This window comes from Trachemys scripta, chromosome 11 (genome assembly GCF_013100865.1).
Source record: "Trachemys scripta elegans isolate TJP31775 chromosome 11, CAS_Tse_1.0, whole genome shotgun sequence".
NCBI lineage: Eukaryota > Metazoa > Chordata > Testudines > Emydidae > Trachemys > Trachemys scripta.
In genome coordinates this window covers 61,979,071-61,996,586 of record NC_048308.1, presented here as the reverse complement: position 1 = coordinate 61,996,586, position 17,516 = coordinate 61,979,071, and the positions used below count along the sequence as shown (strand labels likewise).

Here is a 17,516-nt window from a genome sequence, read left to right as displayed (position 1 = left end):
CATAAAAAATACTTTTCCAAAAATCGTAAGGGGCTTCTCCCCCTTCCCCGATTGGCTATTACAGGGGGAAGGAGTTTGAATAAAAGTTGCAGCTGAGGCATAGGGCTTAAATGGACACTACATCCAAGTCTAATGACGTATCTTTTCCTCTTGCAGGCCTATACAATTCAGGGACAATATGCAATTCCACACCCGGATGTGAGTTTTACCCTAATTTTTCTTATACCCATTTTACTCTTTTACGTCACCTGCATGATACTGTTAATTACTACTAATATTAATATTAGACAATAATATTAATAGCATATTCTCAAAGTAACAGTCTGTGTGTAGTATCTGTAATACCTTGAATAGCCTTTTAACCTATTAGCACTAAACTTTATTCATATTGAGGACTTGGCCTGATGTTAAATTATTTGTATTGTTCAGTGCTATCCCTTCACTAAGACATAAACCCTATATGCATTTTGTGCCTCAGAGAATGGTCAAAAATAGCCTTTTCCCTCTGTGTCCCCCTCTCCATAAAGTGTTGCTAATGAAACACAATGGCTTATTCCGGGGCTCTTGTGAGGGGGTAGCTATGTTTGAAAGCTTAGAGCGTTCTGCTTGTCTCATAGACTTAGCTTTCTAAAAGCTGTGCCTTCCCACAGCGTGGTCTGTCTTTGGGTATGTTCTCGGTCGTATTGCAAAGGAAGTCTGGGTGTCTGGTGCTGCTGATTTCGCTCCCCACTTTCCAGCGATTATTTTAGACTGAGTCCAGCTAGCTTTTAGAGCCTGGCTGGATCAGTTAGTAGAGCGTGACTCTTAATCTAAGGGTTGTGGGTTTGAGCCCACATTGGGTGATTACTATGGGGGGAGGGATAGCTCAGTGGTTTGCGCATGGGCTTGCTAAACCCAGGGTTGTGAGTTCAATCCTTGAGGGGACCATTTAGGGATCTGTGGCAAAAATTTGCCTGGGGAATTGGTCCTGTTTTGAACAGGGGGTCCTGAGGTCCCTTCCAAACCTGATATTCTATGATTGGTTTACAGTCAAACTGTTCAGTAGCCTAAACATAGATGCACACGTTCCTCATGTTTTGGTGGAAGGGAACAAAAGTCCCAACCACTCTCTTCAGCCTGGCTTACAAGCAACACCCAAAAGACCCCTAGAAATGAATGGCCACACAGGTTTCTGTGTTGAGTTCAATTCCTAGTCAAGACTGTAGCGGAAGGCCCTTGGTGCTCTCTGTCTTTTCTGGTAAGGTTGTGGATTTTTTTCTGTTGATCTTAACGTTAGTTGTGGGGAGAGGCGACATAGAGAGGAAAGAAAGAAAAGGAGCCTCTGTGCCAAATTCATTCCTGATTAATGCTTATTTCTAGTTAGAAATACCTGGGCTCAGGTGAGCAGGGAGTAAACACATCCCCTCTGTAGCTTTCACCTGTGTGGGTCGTGTGCAGCACCCAGCATAAATTAAAATGATCCTCCTCGACAGGTCCCCCAAGGGAAGGCAGGAGGGATACAGACACCACCATCTCCAGGAGGCAACTCTCTCCTGCGGTATAGGCCTGTTCCGTATCTTCCCTTGCTGACCCGTTCTGTCATTTTGAGGCATTCCCTCCTTAGTGTGAGGAGAAGCAGGGAAGAAGGCCAAACCATATGTTTTATAATGGTGGGTATGAACTAGGGCAAGTGCACTGAGGTGAGGTGAAAAGAGGCAGTCTTTTAGCATTCCATAGGTGGAAGGAAGACCTCCCAGCTACTCGGCTCTCGGGAACAGTGAACTGCAGCCACTGGGAGCTGTGGGAGGCCGTGCCTGCAGACGGTAAATGTAAACAAAATGTCTCATGGCCTGCCAGCAGATTACTTTGATGGGCCGTGTACAGAAGGTTGCCGACCCCTGCCCTATAAGCTGAGAAGGGGTTACCTCAGGTCAACTAGGGACACCTGAGTCCAGTGAAGGGCTGCCTGAGGCCTTTGAAAACCCCTCCTCGGGGCTGCTGCAGGGTAGTAGGGAGATAGGCTTCTCCAGGGTGAGAGGCTGCTCTCGTCTGTGCAGCGGAAACAACCAAAGTGACTGCACCCTGGGCCAGCACCCCTCCAGAGAGGGGGGAAGGAAAAGGAATCCCCCTTTATTTTGTGTTTGTGAATTTGTTTCTTTATTTGATGGAGGACACTGTGTGTTTTTCACACAGTTAAATTTTCTCCAAAATTTTCATGAAAAAATGCACAATTTTCAGATTTTTCCAGAAATGGCCCCTGAAATCCGCCCCCCTCTTTTTTTTGCTTTTTTGAAACCAAAAATGGAATTTTTTCATTATTTCATTTTTTACCGTTTTCTACCACCTCCTATTTCAGAGGCAAAAGGGAAGGGAAGAAAAGGGGAAAACATAAAAACTAAAATAGTGCAAAGTGGAAGGTCATTCACTTAGTAATGAACAACAAGAATTTTTGATATAAGCTGGGAACTTATCAATTGGAAGTGACAAAGGAGGAGAAAGGAAGAGAGAAACATGGGTGTATTGCTCTCTCTAAATACATCAGAGGGATAAACACCAAGGAGGGAGAGCCGTTATTTAAGTTAAGTGTCAATGTTGACACATGAACAAATGGATATAAACTGACCATTAACAAGTTTTCTAACCATCAGAGGAGTGAAGTCCTGGAACAGCCTCCCAAGGGGAGCAGTGGGGGCAAAAAACGAACTTGTTTCAAGACTGAGCTTGATAAATTTATGGAAGGGATGGTATGATACGATTACCTACAATGGCATGTGGCTCATCTGTGACTGCTAGCAGCAAAGATCCCCAGTGGCTGGGGATGGGACAGTAGATGGGGAGGGCTCTGAGTTATTACAGAGAATTCTTTCCCAGATGTCTGGCTAGAGGATCTCGCCCATGTGCTCAATGTTCAACTGATCACCATATTTGTGGTCGGGAAGGAATTTTCCCCCAGGTCAGATTGGCAGAGACCCTGGGGGATTTTCACCTTCTCTGCAGCATGGGGAACAGGTCACTTGCTGGTTTGAACTAGTGTAAATTGTGGATTCTCTGTAACTTGAAGACTTTAAACAATAATTTGAAGACTTAAATAATGCAGCCAGAGGTTAGATGTCTTTTAGAGGAGTGTTTCTCAACCTTTTTTTCTGAGTCCCCCACCCCCGCCCCGACATGCTATAAAAATTCCACGGCCCACCTGTACCACAAGAACTGGTTTTCTGGATATAAAAGCCAGGGCCGCCACTAAGGGGTAGCAAACTGGTCAATTGCCTAGGGCCCCATGCCACAGGGGGCACCGTGAAGCTACATTGCTCAAACTTCTGCTTCAGCCCCAGGTGGCGGAGCTCAGGGCCCTGGGCTTCAACCCCATGCAATGGGACTCTGGCTTTCTGCCCTGGGGCCCAGCAAGTCTAACACTGGTCCTGCTTGGATGGGGTGGGTGAGATGGTCCCTTCTGGCCTTAAAGTCTATGAGTCGCGGAGACCAGGCTCTTAGAGCTGGGTCCTTTGCTGTATTAGCATAGTGGAAGGACCCTCCTGCAGGAAGTGGTGATTAGACCATGATGAAGGCATATTCCTCTGCCGACAATGGTCAGGCTGTTGCCTAAGGTCAGCTCCATTGTGTCTGTTTGCATGCACAGCCTCCCAAACAATCCAGGATATGACAAACCCATGAGGGTCATGAATACTGATCCTAGTGATTTAATGGAATATTAAGCTCATATTCTGTTAGTCTATTTGCAAATGCATTCTGTGGGCCTTGTGATGTGATTTTGTCAGATCTTTTACGCTATGAAGGTTGGCCATAATCAGTACTTGGATGTGAGTCTTCCAGCTATGACATATACCTGCAGGTGCTTTAGAAAGTAATACTGGTGGAGCTCTTCCCTCTGAGGCAGTACTGAGGTAGAACTTCATATGGGGTTAGTAGCTCTGTGCTGCTAGAACCCCGACTTTTAGATAAAATGTAAAGTTGAGGTCCTGATCAGTTGTGTTCAGTAGAAATGCCTTTGCACTTTCCACAAAAATGAGTGCCATGGTGAAATTTTACTCCCCAAAATCTGTGGCACTGGTTATGATATTCTTTCGTTCCTGGCCTCCTTTGTTGTATATTTTTTCTGTGTGCAGATTGAAGGCTGACAACTTCTACTCAGAGGTGGTTGCATTTCAGTGGTGAGTGAAGTGGTCGCTTTCTCTATAGTTGGCAATCATTTTATGAAATTTGTAGAGTGTGTTGATTGAAGAGCCAGTGACTGGATGAGTGATAGAAAGGAGCTGCATTGCTATACTAATATGCTTGCTTGTCTCGATGCTTGTATTTAAATGCTAAGCAGATATGGGCCTGGTTAGTACTTAGATGGGAGACCAGGGCAAGGTGAGGTCTGTGGAATACATGTATCCCTTGTGTACCAGGTAGACGCTTACTGACCTCAGCTCTTGCTAGCTACTAACAGGATACCAGAGTCTCCTTTTGTTTGATAGGTAACCTTATTGGTTTTGATTTACTATCTCCCTGGAATGTGTTCATCACAAATAAAGACAATCCTTTATTTGACAGATAGCTGCGTGGATATTTCGCGTAAGCCTATACTGTCCACATCTAGTTTTGCAATTTTTATTCATTCTTGCCAGTATTCACATTTGTTGTGGCTTTTATTATTTTGGAGTGGTGTTGGGGATGAAGAGAATACAGAAGATTTTTGAGGAGCAAGTATACAGATGAATATTGGGACGTATTTTTTGGACAAAATATTGATAAAAATAGAAAACATGATTTATTTTACATGTTTTGTCCTTTTTTATAAACAACAAAGAAGTAAGATGCAAGAGGCTGCTTTACTGCAACATGAAGACAGAGATTTAATTGCATGCTGCCAGGAAGCCAGATGCTCCCCTGATGTAACCTGGCATTGCTTCAGTGGGCTGTCTGACCCAGGGCATTCAGGGTTAAGGTTCCCTGGGCAACTTCAGTTGTGTCCCCTTCACTTATGCTTCACAACAGCACCTCTTATAACACGATCATACAACTCTAGGATATGTGACATGTTGGTCTGTATCGCCCCATGCCTGTGACACACGTGCGTAGCACTTCATATCACGTATGCAACAGATGTCATTACAAAGACAAAATATGCCACGGTGGCCTCTCAGTTCAGCATGAGGGCAAACAACGGTAACCTCTTGACAGCACCCTGTGTGAACCATTGGCAGACGCTGTTGGCAAAGGAGCCGAAGGGAATTAGGTGCCCAACTCCCAATGGGCATCAATGAGATGTGGGCACCTAATTCTCCTGGACCCCTCTGAAAATCTTAACTGTAACCCCCATCACTCTGTATTGTGCAATCTGCTATTGAACAACCCATTGCAAATCTCATGTTGTTCAATAATCAATAATGTTTAACAAACTACTTCTTGCATAACAACGTACAAATCAAAGCTTCTGAAAATGGAAACTACTGAAATGATGTTTACTATGCAGCCAAATGTAGTGGTAATAACACACAGACTGGGCCAAATTCTGTTAGAGGCACTGTTTTAGTCGAGTATAACAGAGATCAGTGTTACCCATTTGTTTGTTTCCAATATACCCCTTTTAACATAGCATTGTATATATTTTCTAGGAAGTTTTTATTGTATATATTTCAGTTTCTCTCCTTAAATAGACTGTGAATAATTATGAGTATACTTTGCTAGTCAGATCAACATGCCCTTTCTCCTAATTGTCCTTCTCAATACACCCCAGCATTGACTCAGACTGTATTTCTTATTGTTATGATGTTGCTCTCTGACAGAGGAACAAAACATTTTATGGTATATGCTGTATTGTGGACGCATTTGTGCTCTGGTCAGTGATAGGCAAATAATGCTTGTGATTTGTTCAATACTCTGTAGCCAAATCCTGCAGAATTTACAGAGACCTCATTCAGTGCCTGAGTAATTTGGGTCTGTATTTGTATCTCTTTGAAGGCTTTAGTATTTAAAACAATGCTCAATTATTTAGTTAATGGAAATATGAAAACAATTTTACTAGGTAATTTTCTCTTTCACTTGCTGCAACACACATTTGTCTTTGATCTTTCCCTTTTTATTGATACTGCAGCAACGTTGTTATCCTGGGGATTTGTAACTATCTGTAAGGAATGAATGAATACATACATCCTGGGCCAAACCCCGAATTCCTTTCTCAGTTTTCCGTGGATAAATTAATCACTCGAGTGAATGGGAGTTTTGTCTCAGTAAGGACTTCAGGGTGGCCCTTGGGCATTCATGTACAGATTGAGAAAGGTAGTCTCTATTTGGAATTTGCAATGGAAGGGAAGCCAGTGGTGACTGGGAGGCTAGGGTTTTTTTGGGGTATGATGAGCACAAGAACTGTTTTAGCATAGTGGGACCTGATACTGTGTGTCCTGAGCCATGCACCAGATTGCCCAGTTACCCTTAATAGGGTATAAGCAGACATTTTGCCAGTACCAAGTGATGCTTTCCCATCATGGCAGCTTGGTTACCAGGATATGTCATCATAGTTCTATACTAACAAGAAGAAGTTTGGTGGCACCTTAAAGACTAACAGATAGTCTTTAAGGTGGCACCAGACTCCTTGTTGTTTTTGTAGATACAGACTAACACGGCTACCCACTGATAGTTCTATTCTGTGAATCTGAGTAATGTTACCAGATGTGCCCATTACTTTGGGGTATGCTCATTTATTCAGGTTACTCTTCTGGGGAAGGGGATTCTGTAATCCTATCAATGTACTGCTTGTGTCACTTGTGTGTTCATATGGAGCTCTACTTCTCCCTTCTGCAAGTCCCCTCCCAATGAAGCTATCCTGCAGGACCTAGGTTCCTAGGGCTGGGTTACTGCAGCCCCAGACCCTGATGAACACATTCACACCCACACATACATTAACAGAGCAAGTCTGAGCGGACCGGGTCAATCAGCACTGTCAAGCTGACCCCTTATAGGTCTCTGGACTCACTGGGCTGGATGAAGCAGCACTTTCAAGCTGCCTCTCCTTATATGCCCCTGGGCTCCATGGACTGGGTCAAGCAGCACTTTCAAGCTGTTACCCTTATGTGTCCCAGATTCAGCACGTCCCTATCCCCAATCTCACAACACAATTGTACTGGCAGTAACCTACTTGATGAGCAAACCCCACAGTATTTTGGGCGCTGCAGGGATCTTTAGCATAGGTAAAAGAAGCGTTGCTGCAGAGTGAATGGGGGAAGCTAAAAACACAAAAGAGTAAAGTTCAACAAGAGAAAGAGAAACAACCAAGTTAACCATAAAAGTTATTTATTGAATAATAATGATAACTACACAAGGAGGGCTAAACCAACATAACATACATTATTAAAGGTTAGTACCTAAGGTAGAAAGGAAAACAGAGAGAGAGAAAGAGGGGGGATCTCACCCACTCCATGAGGCTTGAACTGGTCGGGGTTCCCAGGTGATGGTGGTAGTGGAGGGTCCTGAATGCTGGAGACAGGCAGAGCCCCCAGCATGATCAGTCAGGAGAAGATGGAGTTCCAGTGGAACTGATGCATAGTTTGGATCTAAGCATCAGAACCCTGACTAGAGGGTGAGTAGGGATTTTTGGAGAGAAAATACAATGGTTGAAGGGAGAACACTAGATTTGTTTATAGGTAAGCTGTTGACTCAAGGGTTTTCTTTAGGCTAGACAATAGGAGCTGATCCCTCTTGGCTATGGGTGGTGTTTTCTTCCAGGGAGCTCACAATGCAACTGGGCTGCTTCAGTATTTGGATATCAATTAAGGATGCATTACTAGAATTGGTCTGATAATTGCTGAGCTGGGTGTGTGCAGACATAGGTTCAGTAGCATCTGGAGCAGAGATTCCCATGATGCAGTGCTTCCCTGCTTTTTCTGGTCCCAGAATTCAGTGTGGTTCTCTGTTCTCCATTCTGTATGTAAACTGAGATGTCTTCCTGTCCCATCTTTCATGCAGATGAGGCTAGGGGAGTTGTCTCTGCTCCCCATTCTGTATGCTAATGGAGATGTCTTACTTTTGTCATCCTTGTCAGGAGGGGTCTAGGTGTGTCTCCCAGCGCCCTTCACTGATCTCTGCAAGTTTTTTCCTCTGATGGGTTTTGGTTTAAGCAGAGGCGGGGGCGAGGGGAGGGGTGTCTTTCATGAGTCAGGCTGGATACTGCACCCTGGTTCCCCAAGAACACAGAGGTGTCTGGTATCAGTAAAGAGGAGGAGGAGATGGGTGGTGGTGGTTGGGGACTCCCTCCTAAGGGGGATGGAGTCATCCATCTGCCATCCAGACCGGGACACTCGAGAAGTGTGCTGCTTGTCAGAAGCTAGAATTCAGGATGTGACGGAGTGTCTGCAGAGACTGATCAAGCCCTCGGGCTGCTACCCCTTCCTACTTCTCCATGTGGGCACCAATGATACTGCCAAGAATGACCTTGAGTGGATCACTGCAGACTACGTGGCTCTGGGAAGAAGGATAAAGGAGTTTGAGGCGCAAGTCGTGTTCTCGTCCATCCTCCCTGTTGAAGGAAAAGGCCCAGGTAGGGACCATCGAATTGTGCAGGTAAATGCGTGGTTACGCAGGTGATGTCAGAGAGAGGACTTTGGATTCTTTGACCACTGGATGTTGTTCCGGAAAGAAGGATTGCTAGGAAGAGATGGGATCCACCTAATGAAGAGAGGGAAGAGCATCTTTGCAGGCAGGCTTGCTAACCTAGTGAGGAGGGCTTTAGACTAGGTTCACCGGGGATGGTGGCATCACCACCACCACAGAAAGAATAGCAAATATGGCAGGCGACCAGCTTGGCTTAACAGTGAAATCATCGGTGAGGTTAAACTCAAAAAGGAAGCTTGTAAGAAGTGGAAATTTGGACAGATGACTAGGGAGGAGTATAAAAATATTGCTAGAGCATGCAGTGGTGTAATTAGGAAGCCCAAAACACAACTGGAGTTGCAGCTAGCAAGGAATGTGAAGGGTAACAAGAAGGGTTTCTACTGGTATGTTAGCAACAAGAAGGTCAGGGAAAGTGTGGGATCCTTACTGAATGAGGGAGGCAATCCAGTGACAGATGATGTGGAAAAAGCTGAAGTACTCAATGCTTTTTTTGCCTCGGTCTTCACAGACAAGGTCAGGTCCCACACTGCTGCACTTTGCAACACAGTATGTGGAGGAGGTGAGCAGCCCTCAGTGGTGAAAGAACAGGTTAAGGACTATTTAGAAAAGCTAAAGTACACAAGTCCATGGGTCCAGATCTAATGCATCCAAGGATGCTGAGGGAGTTGGCTGATGTGATTGCAGAACCGTTGGCCATTATCTTTGAAAATTCGTGGCAATCGGGGGAGGTCCCGGACAATTGGAAAAAGGCAAATATAGTGCCCATATTTTAAAAAGGGAAGAAAGAGAACCCCGGAAACTACAGACAGGTCAGCTCAGTCCCCAGCAAAATCATGGAGCAGATTCTCAAGGAATCCATTTTGAAGCACTTGGAGGAGAGGAAGGTGATCAGGAACAGTCAGCATGGATTCACCAAGGGCAAGTCATGCCTGACCAACCTGATTGTCTCCTATGATAAGATAATTGGCTCTGTGGATCTGGGGAAAGTGGTGGATGTGATATATCTTGACTTTAGCAAAGCTTTTGATACAGTCTCCCACAGTATTTTTGACAACAAGTAAAAAAAGTATGGATTGGATGAATGGACTATAAGGTGGATAGAAATCTGGCTAGATCATCGGGCTCAACGGATAGTGATCAACTGCATGATGGCTAGTGGGCAGCCAGTATCAAGCGGAGTGCCCCAGGGGTCGGTCCTGGGGCCGGTTTTGTTCAACATCTTTATCAATGATCTGGATGATGGGATTAATTGCACCCTCAGCAAGTTCGTGGATGACACTAAACTGGGAGGAGTGGTAGATACGCTGGAGGGTAGGGATAGGGTCCAGAGTGACCTAGACAAATTGGAGGATTGGGCCAAAATAAATCTGATGAGGTTCAACAAGGACAAGTGCAGAGTCCTGCACTTAGGACGGAAGAATCCCATGCACCGCTACAGGTTGGGGACCGACTGGCTAAGCAGCAGTTCTGCAGAAAAGGTCCTGGAAATTACAGTGGACGAGAAGCTGGATATGAGTCAGCAGTGTGCCCTCGTTGCCATGAAGGCCAACAGCATATTGGACTGTATAAGTAGGAGCATTGCCAGCAGATCGAGAGAAGTGATTATTCCCCTCTATTCAGCACTGGTGAGGCCATACCCGGAGTATTGCGTCCAGTTTTTCTCCCCCTTCTACAGAAGGGATGTGGACAAATTGGAAAGAGTCCAGCGGAGGGCAACAAAAATGATTAGGGGGCTGGGGCACATGACTTATGAGGAGAGGCTGAGGGAACTGGGCTCATGTAGTCTGCAGAAGAGAAGAGTGAGGGGGGATTTGATAGCAGCCTTCAACTACCTGAAGGGGGGTTCCAAAGAGGATGGAACTAGGCTGTTCTCAGTGGTGGCAGATGACAGAACAAGGAGCAATGGTCTCAAGTTGCAGTGGGGGAGGTCTAGGTTGGATATTAGGAAACACTATTTCACTAGGAGGGTGGTGAAGCACTGGAATGGGTTACCTAGGGAGGTGGTGGAATCTCCATCCTTAGAGGTTTTAAAGGCCCAGCTTGACAAAGCCCTGGCTGGAATGATTAGCTGGGGTTGGTCCCGCTTTGAGCAGGTGGTAGGACTAGATGACCTCCTTTGGTCTCTTCCAACCCTAATCCTCTATGATTCTATGATTCTATGAAATGCTGGCTCACAACACTTTCCTCACAGCTCTTCAGAATATAGAAATTAGAAATATAGGACATGTTGAAAGCCGTTTAGGCATTAGTTTAAACAGCTGCTTTACCCTACTGCCTGGATGCGGAGTTCCCTATGTCTTTTGAGTTTTTTATTACACTCAGGTGCGTTTGTTCCATATCCATATGAAAAGTATTTTCATTCAATAACAGAGACAGAAAGGGTTTCACTATTTTCCCTGGCCCTGAGCAGCTCCAATGAATGGTCTGTGGCTCCTGAAGTCATTCCATTGGACCAAACATCGTCTCTTCACACTGATGTAGTTCAGAATGCTCAGGTCAATGAGCAATCTGATTGGCTTTACTCCGGTTTCCTTTTCACAGCCCCAATAGCAGTGGGCAGGAGATGTGTCGTTCAGGGCAGGAAGGATGGGAAAGCTAGTCTGGTAATGGCGGCAGTGAGGAAACAGCTCTTGTAAGGTACTGCACAGCAGCTGTCCTTGGACGGCAGTGATGAGAGGCTTCAGCATGGAGATGCTAATTTTAAAAGAGGAAAGTGAAGGGGTAAAAAACCATTGAAAATTAATCCAAAGAGATCTGTTTTGATCTCCATTTTAGTGTAAAGCAGGATCAGGTCTGTTTTTTAGAGAATAATCCTGTTCTTTTTTTGTTTCAGTCAGAGCAGGGGTGAAAATCTGGCCCTCGAGCTCCTGCTGGGAAGCGGGGTCTGGGGCTTGCCCTGCTCCCACACTCCAGTCGGAGAGTGGGGTCGGAGGCTGCTCCACGCGCGCAGGCGAGGCTCCCAGCATGTTCCCCCTCTGGTTCCTATGCTTAGGGGCAGCCAGGGGGCTGCGTGCGTTGCCTTCGCCCCAAGCGCCAGCCCCACAGCTCCCATTGGCCAGGAACTGCAGCTAATGGGAACTGTAGGGGTGGCACCTGCGGATGGAGCAGTGTGCAGAACAGCTTGGCCACACCTCTGCTTAGGAGCCAAAGGGGGGACATGTCGCTGTTTCCAGGAGCTGCATCATGTAAGCGCCGACCGGAGCCTGCAACCCTGACCTCCTCCCATTCCCCAACCCCCTGCCTCAGCCCTGATCCCTCTCCCACACCCTAACCCCCTGCCCCAGCCCGGAGCCCCCTCCCACACCCTGAACTCCTCATTTCTGGCCCCACCCCAAGGCCTGCACCCCCAGCCAGAGCTCACCCTCCCCCATGCCCCAATCCCCTGCTCCAGCCCTGATCCCCCTTCCACTCTCCGAACTCCTTGGTCCAAGCCTGGAGCACCCTCCTACACCCAAATCCTGTATCCCCAGCCCCACCCCAGAGGCCGCACCTCCAGCTGGAGTCCTCCCCCTCACCTGCTCCTGCACCCCAATCCCAATTTCGTGAGCATTCATGGCCCACCATACAATTTCCATACCCAGATGTGGCCCTCGGGCCAAAATCTTTGCCCACCCTTGAGTTAGAGAGTTGTCTGCCCAGTAAACTAACATGTCTTATTCCCGGGTTTCCATGTGGGTTTGCTGGAATCATACTGCATGTGACATTAGGGGTTATTCTCCTTTTGATTCATTGGGACTTATACACAAAACTCTCTGTACACTGACATGACACTGTGCCCCCTCGATCAGTAAAGCCTTGAGAGAGTTTAAAAGCTGATACTTCATGTCTGTTGTTGCACTAGAACACCTGATGCAAGCTCGCCCTCTTGGGTTGGTTAGAATCTGGCCTATTATTCCTTAACTTTAGCAAAGCTTTTGATACGGTCTCCCACGGTATTCTTGCCAGCCAGTTAAAGACGTATGGGATGGATGAATGGACTATAAGGTGGATAGAAAGCTGTCTAGATCGTCGGGCTCAACGGGTAGTGATCAATGGGTCCATGTCTAGTTGGCAGTCGGTATCAAGCGGAGTGCCCCAAGAGTCAGACCTGGGGCCGGTTTTGTTCAATATCTTCATTAATGATCTGGAGGATGGCGAGGATTGCACCCTCAGCAAGTTTGTTGATGACACTAAACTGGGAGGAGTGGTAGATACACTGGAAGGTAGGGATAGGATACAGAGGGACCTAGACAAATTAGAGGATTGGGCCAAAAGAAATCCAATGAGGTTCAACAAGGACAAGTGCAGAGTCCTGCACTTAGGACGGAAGAATCCCATGCACTGCTACAGACTAGGGACCGAATGGCTAAGCAGCAGTTCTGCAGAAAAGGTCCTGGAAAATACAGTGGACGAGAAACTGGATATAAGTCAGCAGTGTGCCCTCGTTGCCATGAAGGCCAACAGCATATTGGACTGTATAAGTAGGAGCATTGCCAGCAGATCGAGAGAAGTGATTATTCCCCTCTATTCAGCACTGGTGAGGCCACACCCGGAGTATTGCGTCCAGTTTTTCTCCCCCCTCTACAGAAGGGATGTGAACAAATTGGAAAGAGTCCAGCGGAGGGCAACAAAAATGATTAGGGGGCTGGGGCACATGACTTATGAGGAGAGGCTGAGGGAACTGGGCTCATGTAGTCTGCAGAAGAGAAGAGTGAGGGGGGATTTGATAGCAGCCTTCAACTACCTGAAGGGGGGTTCCAAAGAGGATATAACTAGGCTGTTGTCAGTGGTGGTGGATGACAGAACAAGGAGTAATGGTCTCAAGTTGCAATGGGGAAGGTTTAGGTTGGATATTAGGAAAAACTTTTTCACTAGGAGGGTGGTGAAGCACTGGAATGGGTTACCTAGGGAGGTGGTGGAATCTTCTTCCTTAGAGGTTTTTAAGGTCAGACTTGACAAAGCCCTGGCTGGGATGATTTATTTGGGGATTGGTCCTGCTTTGAGCAGGGGGTTGGACTAGATGACCTTCTGAGGTCCCTTCCTATGGTACTCTATGATTCTATGATACTCTTTTCCACTGGTTTGTTTAAAAGTTGACAGTTTGCATGCCAAATGCTTCTGATGTTCTTACTTGCCAGCTCTCTGGTAACTGACTGATAGATACCATTTCCAAAACTCCTCTCCGCCTTCCCACCTGTTTTCTTCTGCCTTCAGTGCTTCACCCTCACCACTGCTGATGTCAGACTCCCCTGCACTCCCTCCCTCAGATGTGCTGCAGGAGCCAGGACCTTTAGGATGTTGTTTCACATGCAAATTTAAATGACAATTCCCCCACTTACCTGCGGAGGACTGGACGAATTGATCTAATAGGTCTTTTCCATTTTTGATGTCTATGATTCTGTTAAACTTCCCAGGCCACCCAAGCTCTAGAAGATTATTGAAGGGGGAGTGATACAGGGCACTCCTTCCTGCATTGACAGCAAAATCTCAAAGGGGGCCTTATCAGGATGGAATTTCTCTCTCTTCAATTTTCTTAAATTTGAAGCAATAAAACAGAGCACAAAATGTATTCCAAACATATTATTCTTCCAAGGTCTCTTTTTAAGGGGCCAGGAAAAGACTCCGAGCACAACAAGGGATATACAGGCTCTGAAATACTTACCTGTTTTGGCTGAAGCCCATGTTTTGCCAACTGCTGGGTGGTTTGTATTGAAAAAGAGACTACTTTAAGAGCTACAATTGGTTTGGCAGCTAGATAAATTTTCCTTTAAATGTGCAGTATCCAAGTCAAGCAAGGGGAACATCCAGTGGGTAATGAACCAAAATGGCCAATTACTGTACATTTTTGAGAGGTATCCCAGGAACTATCCGTGCTTTTTAAATATTGGAATTTGATTGTTATGGACCTGGCAGCATATTTGACACTGCTCAGATATTTTTACAACTATTCTTAGCTAGCAGCAGTCAGTCACAGGGAGTTACAAAGTCTGATCAGCCAAGTTGCAGTTGGAATTGCTTTCCTTTGACACCCTTCTACCTGTGTTGACAGCTCCCTGTTCCGTCCGGACACGTGATGCTATCTGTGGGCTGGCAGGATCAGGAGAGATCTGCACTGACAAAATTAAACTATTTCAGTTAGAGACCAAAACTGGGCTTGCTGCTGGTATCGTACTTCAGACCCTGATCAAGCACTTCTGCTAAAGATTTGGGCTTTACTGTATCTACCCAGGCCAAGTCCTTCTGTTAATGTCGTGTTTGCCATGTCTTAACATGGCGTCCTGCTTTGGTTTTTTTATTATAATTTTGTTCTTAATTTTTTTGGTGTGACTTGTTGTATTCTATAACAATAACCTTCTTAGTTCTAATGTCCCTCCTACCCCTCAGCAGTTGACCAAGCTCCACCAGTTGGCTATGCAGCAAACCCCCTTTACTCCCCTTGGACAGACCACCCCCGCTTTCCCTGGTACGTACCCAGATGCCCTTTACAGATTTCCTTCTCTTCTTACCTGTAGAGTTTCTCTCTCTTTCTAAGCTTGTTTTATTTAATGGAAATAAATAGGACAAGTAAAGTGAAGTTGCAAATGTCAATGGTGAAAAGTTAACAAAGATTAGTATTTCAAAGTGGTTTTCCTTATGGCTCAGCTCATTTTGTAATTGTGCTTGTACAGTCTGCTCTTGGGAAGCCATGTTTATCTGCTTCCTGCTTTGCTAGCTTGAATAGAGGTTAATCAACCTGGGGATAAAACTAATGCTTGTGGGCCCGTTCTAGCACAGAGGAGTGGGTATTCACTGCCATGGGTTGGTATGTCCTTTGGGAGACATCCATGCACTCTGACAGTGCTTCATTTGTTGAGCATTGTCTGCAGATTCAAAAATCTGTAAAGGCTGCGTAAGTTCCTTTCAGCTCTTCCGATTGATCTCAATCACTGTCCAGGATGTTCTCTTCATACGCACAAAGTATCTGTAGAATGTTGACAGAAATGTACCATACATGAAACCTCTTTGGTTTGTGCTTCATGAGAAGTGGTGGGAATTAGCCATAGTTTTAGGGGGAAATCCTGTCCTCTGGTGAAGGAGGCCTTTGAAGAAGTATGCTACAATGGAGGACCCCCAGAACTCTAGTTAGGGCTATATGTCTCAAACTTTGCTAGCAGAATTGATAATACAGTTTAAATTTTTCATTGTGAACTAGGGTGGCAGCTATAGAGTAGGGAATTAAAATACTTAAAATACCTTCATTTCACTCGATGGTCAAAATGCCAACTGGAAATTCCTTTTCTGCCATTTTGTCCATCATATTTTGAGCTTCCTAGATGAAGTGACATTGCTTATCTCCTTGAAGGCAAAAGCATTAAATCTGTTTCTTCTTTGCTCTTCAGGAGAAAAGCTGCCCTTACATTCCTCCGAAGAAGCTCAAAATCTGATGGGCCAATCATCAGGTAAAATAAAAGCTACAGGGAAATCTAGTAGGCTTCTGTTGCGATGTTTCTTGAATAGGACCCTATCGTTGCTGTAATCATACATAAATTGTCTTATTGTGTTGACAAGACAGTACGACTTCCAATGGGCAAGAACTGATGGTGTAGGACAGTACCTGCCATTTTCTTTCTACAGTATGTCCAAGGAAGTGAATAAATTTCCCCTGTTCTGTACTGTACTTCAATAGTCCACTAATAGTCTCTTGATATGTGTGTATTATTCATGCTAATGGGAATTATGCATGGTCAAGAGAATAACAGAATTATGACCTATATTATTGTATTTGATTTTTATAAAGTTTTCCATGAGATAACAGAAGAATACCCATGGGAGGCATGAGACCGCATTGCTCTGTTAGTGTAGCTTTATTAATCCATCCAAAGTAAGATAGCTTTCTAAGCTATGCAATGCGTTAATGTATCTGAGTAAAGTTGTCATTTTTGATACATTCCTATTTCAAATTTTCTGCGCTGACAATTGGCTAAGAAGCTAACACATGCCGGCACAGACTTCCTTTAATAATAATTGTTTATATCTTAAATGCAGTCAGAACAGGGTGTTTTAGCACTTGAGAGTAAATGATAGAAGAAATTAACCACTTGAAAAATACTGTTGACATTCACATAACTTAACATACCTTTAATTTAAACATACATTTGCAAAATAATTGTTTCATAATATGGCCTAGTGCTAATAAGTGAATGTATTTTCCGGTGAATATTTTATTCTTCATGCCAATGAAAGGAATTTGGGGGATTTTATGGTACTATAATATCTCTCGTTGGGGAATGGAAGTACATCTTATTGAAGCAGTCCGGGTATATTTTATGGGCTATATCCTCAGCCCATGTCAATCAGCTTAGCTCCAATGAAGCCAATGGAGTCCCTTCTATTTATGTTAGCTGAAGATCTGGCCGTATGTTTAAATCGTAGCCTTACGTATAGTCACGGGTATTTTTAGTAAAAGTCATGGACAGGTCACAGGCAATAAACAAAAATGTACGGCCCATGACCTGTCCATGACTTACATTAAAAATATATGTGATTAAATCCTGGGGGGGAGGCTGGGGTTGCACTGGGCCCACTTCTGGGAGGATGTCTGGGGGGGTATCGGGGGGGGGGCATCCGGGGCCAGTGGCACCAGCTGTCCAGCCAACGAACTGCGGCTGCTCCAGCTGACTGGCTGCCTGGGGCTGCCGGAGAAGGGGCTGGTGTGTCTATGCCCCGGGCCACTCCAGCAGTGGTTGGTGTGGCTGTCCTGGGGGCCACCTGAGCAGCTGGCCCCGTTGCCAGCTGCTTGGGCAGCCCTGGGGTCAGCCACATTGGCCCCTGAAGAAGTCACCGAGGTCACGGAAAATTGTGGAATCCGTGACTTCCACAACTTCCATGACAGACATGGATACTGACATAGCGTCCCCTCGCCTCACCCCCACTATACATTTTGTAACTGTGTAACATATTGATTTAGA

General features: G+C 45.4%; 1 protein-coding gene across 1 annotated transcript in view; it reads left to right on the top strand.

Annotated features, from left to right (window-relative positions):
* The window catches only part of PCBP3 (poly(rC) binding protein 3), a 116,168-nt gene that overhangs the window by 78,817 nt on the left and 19,835 nt on the right, over positions 1–17,516 (top strand). The window contains exons 9-11 of the mRNA XM_034786453.1: positions 157–198; positions 14,953–15,031; positions 15,948–16,007. Coding sequence (XP_034642344.1) covers positions 157–198; positions 14,953–15,031; positions 15,948–16,007 — 181 coding nt within the window. The remainder of the gene's footprint in view (positions 1–156; positions 199–14,952; positions 15,032–15,947; positions 16,008–17,516) is intronic.